This window comes from Notolepis coatsorum (genome assembly GCF_963971535.1).
Source record: "Notolepis coatsorum genome assembly, chromosome: 8".
Lineage (NCBI taxonomy): Eukaryota > Metazoa > Chordata > Actinopteri > Aulopiformes > Paralepididae > Notolepis > Notolepis coatsorum.
The window spans coordinates 16632578-16640077 of NC_140172.1; the positions used below are offsets into that span (position 1 = coordinate 16632578).

General features: G+C 43.0%; 1 protein-coding gene across 1 annotated transcript in view; it reads left to right on the forward strand.

Moving 5' to 3' along the window:
- srrm3 (serine/arginine repetitive matrix 3) overlaps window positions 1-7500 on the forward strand; it is a gene marked incomplete at both ends in the record, with an annotated part of 83775 nt that overhangs the window by 71770 nt on the left and 4505 nt on the right. The window contains 3 exon segments of the mRNA XM_084320321.1: window positions 116-399; window positions 3886-4152; window positions 4932-5057. Coding sequence (XP_084176447.1) covers window positions 116-399; window positions 3886-4152; window positions 4932-5057 — 677 coding nt within the window.

Below are 7500 nucleotides of genomic sequence, written 5' to 3' on the forward strand. Positions count from 1 at the left end.
TCTAATGCTCGTTTTGTCCCTTTTCTTTCTTTTTTTCTTTCTTTCTTTCTTTCTTTCTTTCTTTCTATCTTTCTTTTTTTTTCTCCGGTTTGTTTGGTTTATCATTTGTCTCCAGAAGCTCCGCTCGTCTGCCGGCTCCGCAGGCGCAGGCGTCCAGAGCACTCTGTTGAGAGAGCACAGCAAGCTCCACAGCGCCCCCCACAGGAGCCAGGCGGCAGGACAGGCGGCGGGAGAGGCAGGGGGCGTGGACGGCAGGCAGGAGGCGGGGAGGTCCGTGTCCAGTAGAGGGCGCCAGAGGGGCGGGGCTAAGAACTCCCGCTCCCCGGCGCACAGCAGCGACTCCGCCCACTCCCAGCGCAACCAATCGCACAGGGGCAGGGGCTCCCACCACCAGAAGAAGTGAGCGGGGGAGAACACTGTCATGGCATTATTTTAAGGCTGGACGATAGACCCAAAATATCATACCACCATATCTTTCTGAGATTTGACGGTATAATAAATAATCTACTTTATTTGTAGAGCACCTTTCATACAGAAACTGCAGCTCAAAGTGCTTCACAACAGAAAAAAGACAGACATAAAATGAGCACATAAAGTGCAGACATATAAAATCACAGTTTTTCACATTAGGATCTAACATCCCAACAGGTCACCTTGTTTATGGTTTGATTCAGTTTAAAAAATAGACATTAATTGAAAGTGTAAGATAGAATAAACAGAGTCAAATAGTGCAATAGTGCAGTGTAATAAGTAGTATAGAATATCAGTATCCCACCTGAAGAAGTGATGCAGGGGAGAACACTGTTTAAAAAATATATATAATAATTATACATAAAACAGGACAAACGCAATACAGTAATAATAATAACAAGACCTCACAATACCTCCACAACAATAATAATAACAACAATAATGACATTAGCAATAATAAAAAATAATAAATACAGAACATACAAAAATCAACTTATACTATTACAGACACCACAAAAGACTCCACAAAATACATTTCCTCCCCCACCCCCACCCCAGGACCCCCGGACCCCCCAGGACCAACACCCCAACCCCACGCTCGGAGAACACTGTTATGGCATTATTTTAGGGCTGGACGATATGCCCAAAATATCATACCACCATATTTTTCTGGAGATTTGACGGTATAACAGTATTTGACTCGTTTTCAAGTACAAATTACAATGTTATTTTTATGTCTTTATCTTGTAATAACAATTGCCATGGTCCTACTTCATTCAAATATGGTATATTCTATTTAACCTTTTAATACTGCTGCAAGGAATAATCTTTTGTGGGATTCTCTTGAAAATATACAGTATGTATATTAGGGGTGTAAAGGTAAACGTATCCGTACCGAACCAAACCGTTTCAGTGTGTACGGTACCATACCGAACGGCTGTGTAGTGTACCGAACGAATACAACGGTATGTTAACTCATTAGACGCCACGGATTAGCCTCATCCTGTAGTAGCTACCGCCACCGCTGTAAACGGTGGGAGTCGCTCACCTTGTTTGCAGGGCTATAACTATTTAAATATTATAGCTATGGATGCAATACTATGGCCCATTTGACATCGAGTATCTATGGTTCAAGATGTGAAAAAGGAATCTTTTTTCCATCCCTACATTCTCGTTTTATACCGTGGTGAATATAAGTATGATTTTAGAGTGGTCTAGGGTAATTCCTGGGAGGCTAGTAATAGCCTGCAACGCATATTATACTTAATCCATTGGCATTTCGTCCCTATACACGTAAAAAATTTAAATGCATATTTGTATATTAAGTTCCATCATGCATGCATGAAAAGGGGGGGGGGGTCATTTCTGATTAATTGATTGTCAATAACAGCATTCGTTAGTACAACAACATACGCTGATCTGGGCGATGGCTATGAAAACAATCCGCAATCAAGCTGAAATTGACGTTAAATTGCTCTTACCTGTGGCCGATGAGATTCCAAAAAGAATATTCCAATTATTTGATTGCCATCTGCTAGATCGTATGTCCATTTGGCCCACGCCATAACCCCCCACAGCATAATGAATCGGGCGTCCCGAAAGCGATTCAATGCGATCGGGTGAAGATCTTCATCCACGTTCCTAGAAAACTCTGCCCGGATGACTTTCAATGATACACAGAGTCACAAAGGAAGTGCGACATCGGCCGCATACCACCAGGCGGCAGTATTGGACCTTTTTGCGATCTCAAACACATTGCCACACAGTACCACAGCCTTTCTGGTTTTTATGAATGGAAATAGCGAATAAAAGAAATAACGATCATAATAACGAGTATACTTGTTATTGGCATCCAACGATTTGCGGCCAATAACGAGTATACTCGTCGATGGCGGGGAATGAGTTAACCACTAACGACCACCCACCGGGGGCTGTTTTTTTCACAATCTAATATAATTATTATTATAAAAAAATATATATATTACAAGTCGATTATTAATTTCAATACAGAATATTCGTTGACAGCCCTACAAGTACAATTAGCTACTCCACACTACATCACCCCTGAGTGGAACATGGAAAGCCAAACTTTCCCCCACTGTACCAAAAACCTGTACCGAACCGTGACTTCAAAACCGAGGTACATACCATACCGTGGTTTTTGTGTACCGTTACACCCCTAATGTATATATTTGTTTACGGTATGTATGTATATGGTGGACGATAGGGGTGTAACGGTACACAAAAACCACGGTTCGGTATGTACCTCGGTTTTGAAGTCACAGTTCGGTACGGGTTTTCTGTGTGTGTGTGTGTGTGTGTGTGTGTGTGTGTGTGTGTGTGTGTGTGTGTGTGTGTGTGTGTGTGTGTGTGTGTGTGTGTGTGTGTGTGTGTGTGTGTGTGTGTGTGTGTGTGTGTGTGTGTGTGTGTGTGTGTGTGTGTGTGTGTGTGTGTGTGTGTGTGTGTGTGTGCGTGTGTGTGTTCGCCACACTATGAGGCTATGCTAAATGACAGGTAAGCTCTCAGTGTTGTGCGTGGGTTGAACGAACACCCGGCACTTTGCTCCAATTATATATTTTGGGAAGGGATGAACTTGGGAGTTTTTAATTAAATTCTGCACACACAAAAAAGTTCTGCACGTGCGTTCCGTTAGAGGTTAGCGTACCGTTGCATTCACTCGGTACACAGCGCGTACTGAACGGAAGGTCCAGTACTGAAGCGGTTCAGTACGGATACGTGTACCGTTACACCCCTAGTGGACGATGGTATAGTAAAAACTCATACCTTTGCATCGATCCATGACGGTACAGTATATCTTTATATTCGGTACGCCTTCCAGCCTTACATTATGTCATATACTGTATTACTATAGATACAGATTCTGATCTTGATAGTGGATTTAATTTAAATAGTCAGCATGGCCCGACCACATGGTCAGAACCCTCTGAGGTCCGAGGTCCCGTGAGCGGGAGGACACCTTTGACGAAAATATGTCAAAACGGCCTCATCTCAGCGGAGAGGATTTTTCATAAATGCCGAAAATGTTCAGAATTAGGTAAAAGTTTTTGATATTTGCAATTTCTAGTGCTTTGAAATGTTCTCTATCTTGTTTCCTTATTTGTCAAATGTAATACGACTTATAAATGGTGTTAATTCTTTTGAAGGTATGAACCTGTACTTTCATATTATGTAAATAAAAATAAAAATAAATTGAAAATCCCCCTAAAGAATGACACTAAGCTAGGCTGTTCCCTAAGCCTAATGCACAGAGAAGGAAAGGGTATGTATCTGCTTGTCTAACTCCAGGGTAGATGGCAAATAAGCTAATTTCCCAAAGAGTTGGCGTGTTCCTTTAAATACTAATAATTTGACAATGTATTATCCTCCTCTCTCTTGTCACCCCGATCGCTGCAGGACTAAAAGCGGCCACTCGTCGTCCAAGCGTCACCACCATCGCTCCGGCCGGGGGGGGCAGGGGGGACAGACCCACCACCACCGGAGCCAGTCGGCCTCCCCGGGACGCCACGCGGGCCGGAGGAAGGAGTCCCGGAGCGGGCAGAGCGTCCGCCAGCGCAGCAGCAGCTCCTGGAGCAGCGGGCGCTCCTCCTCCCGCTCGGCGTCCAGAGACAGAGGGCCGAGCAAGGCCAAGTCCCCGACGCACAACAGACAGAACACCTCCAGGTGCACCTCGCTCTCCTTGTCACGTCACAGGAACAGTACCATGATCTCTTTTTAACCCTTTCGCTACCAAATGGTTAACCGATACAGAAGGTTAACCCTTTCACTACCACGCGACAAACGGTTAACCTTTCACTACCACACTACAGAAGGTTAACCCTTTCACTACCACACTACAGAAGGTTAACCCTTTCACTACCACACTACAGAAGGTTAACCCTTTGTTAACCATCTGTAGTGTGGTAGTGAAAGGTTAACCTTCTGTAGTGTGGTAGTGAAAGGTTTTTTTTAACCCAATAACTCTCAGACCAAATTAATTTGCAGTAAAAAGGCAGTTTATAGTGTTGGGATATGTGTGAGATTATGGGGCATAATAAATCAGCTCTATTTCTTTGGTGGAGTTCCTCTTGGAGGAATGACAGCATGAAAGCAGTATATTTATTATTGTCAAATCTATATCTATCTATCTATCTATCTATCTATCTATCTATCTATCTATCTATCTATCTATCTATCTATCTATCTATCTGTCTGTCTGTCTGTCTGTCTGTCTGTCTGTCTGTCTGTCTGTCTGTCTGTCTGTCTGTCTGTCTGTCTGCCTGCCTGTCTGTCTGTCTGTCTGTCTGTCTGTCTGTCTGTCTGTCTGTCTGTCTGTCTGTCTGTCTGTTTAACCTTCAATGGTCTATTTTTATTTATATAAAAAAAATTCTTTACATTAAAATAAAATCCACCAGCCCTTGTGTTCCTCTCCCACTGACGGCGTGTTCCATGTGCCACTACAGGGAGAGAGACAGTCCCAACCACTCTGACGCCGACAGCCGCGCCCGCCGTCGCTCACGGAGCTACTCGCCCATCCGCAAGAGGAGAAGAGACTCGCCCAGCTTCATGGAGGCCCGCAGGATCACCAGGTAGTGCTTTCTTCTAAGGTTCTGTTCAGACACTCGGGTTGAGTCCAGTCTTTCATTTCTGTTTCTGTCGTTAAAGATGTATTATTGTCCTTTTTCTAGGGTGTGGATAAACTATCTCATATCATAGTTATGTGGTCGTGTTTGTTATCACAGCTTTGTGCCGGGGGATTTATTGATGGAGAACTGGCTGAAGCAAACTGCCACGTGTTGTGATCATTTGAACAGGGTTCGCACCAGGGCCCTATTCCCCATACCTGGTTCAACTAAGTCGATCAAGAGTCCCATTATCCAGATTCAGTTAACCCGATGTTTGAAGCCGGGATTTTCCTGTTCCTCGAAGGTGGATTCAGTCTCGTTAACTCAAACCAGACTTGAGACCCAGGATAAGTGCGCGCGGCCGCTTCAGTTGAAAAGCCATCACGTATCGATAGCAGAGATCCTGATTTTCTAATGGCATTGATTGATTAATTGATTTAAAACTTTATTAACAGGTTGCAGTACGGCTCAATCGCCTCGCCGACAAGTTAAATGCGTTATCCATAGGCTAATTTTAAGTCCCTCATTACCCCAATCAATCAGATTATATTTCTTTAAACTTGCCTGCTGGCAGTAGGTTTATGGAATGGATAATCAAATGAGATCTTGCTAGCGAAAATAATTAGTTAAACTGTTATACAGAATAAGGATACGGCTCTCTTACCCATTGATTGATGTATGGTGGATCTTTTACTTATCTACACTGTGGTGTAATGGTTTCTGCTTTTGACTTTCACACAGGCGGCCCGGGTTCGAATCCCACTTCTCCTAGTCTTTTCCTTCTTTTTGCAATGTAGGAATAATTCAATTTGGTGCACGTTGAGAGCTATATAAAGAATGACATCCTCAATGCATGTAGATTTATAATATTTTAACTTAAAACTAGGCTACTTTTGCGTATAATCATTAATATTATATTCCAAAAAAATTATATTGGAAACACGGGGTTTCGAACACCGGTCACCCGGTTGCCAGGATTCAGCACTAGCCGCTGCGCCACTGTGCCAGACGTGATATACTCATTGTTTATGCATTAATGGACGAGAGACCCGTGTTTAGAATATTTTTCTTACCAAAAAATGAAGTTTTATCTCTTTATTCTCAAATGCATTAATGTGACGTCAACGGCTCATTCAATTTCTCAAATCCGTCAAACAGCGCATCTCATCAGACATTTTAATCCCAGTTACAATATCACACAAAAACCACAATCCCCGCATAGACACTTCAATTTTATGCTTGAATGAAACACAATCCGGCGCTCCGTTAACACTTTGACTGCCAGGGGGCGTCTTTAGACGTCTTTGCTGGCGATGCTAAAGTTGCCGGGGGACGCTTTACGTCGTCTTTATATCAATATTTCAAAAATCTGCGATCTGATCCATAATGTCCCTCCGCTGGCCTGAGACACAAGTGTGATCTCCTCTCAATCCTCTAGCGGTTCAAGACCGCCATCTGGTGGCCGATCGGCAGATCGAAACCGGATGTCAACCTTTAACCCGGTAGGACTCACTCCATATGGGGTCCGGGCACTCGCTAATGTTAGAGAGACTCCGTCTTCACACAGTGAACATCGATCGCTGCAAATAACTCGAAAAAACAACATGATTTGGACGTATATATTATTATACAACCTGGAAATGGACCGACTATTTCAACATCCCATAATGGAAAACTGTCTACCCCACGCTGATCGCCCAACGGCCCGCGGAGACTGGGGTGAGTTTTAGCGTGTAATATTACCGTGTTCGACACTAACTGCTATGATGAACATTTGACCCACATTAGATGATTGGTATAACGCTGCCCACGGAATTATAAACGCCCCCTCGCCCATCCGGTCAACATCAGATGACGTGTAGTAACTTCTAGAAGTACGTCTAGTTGGAATTTTTTATATCGCCCCGATTGCCATCAAACTGTATTTCATCATCAATATAATGCATTTGGGGCTATATATCACGTTCTGGAGAAAGCTGCAGAAAGAGATGAAAACATACTTATACATTAGACCATACTTTACTATGAATATGTGAATGAAAAAGTTTAACGTTGCTACACAATGAACAATACATATAGGACTTTGAATGGGCCCTAATAATGGCAATGTAGCAATAGAATTTAAAAAGTTATAGCCCTGCAAAGAAGGGGACTTTCTCCATAGACAAATAGCGCTGGCAATCTATGGTATATCATTAATTTAACCTTAGGCAACCAAAGTGTTAAGCAAATCTACAGCGGAGATTAATATATGAAACTAATCAGAGCCAAACGGCCGATAGGTTTCATTCATTAAAAATATCCCCGCGGGATTCACATTTGCAATGAGCCGTTATTAAAATAACCACATGCAGCGTGTATCGCGACTCCGAGCGCCGTATATGACATGCATTATTTTATTTAGGAC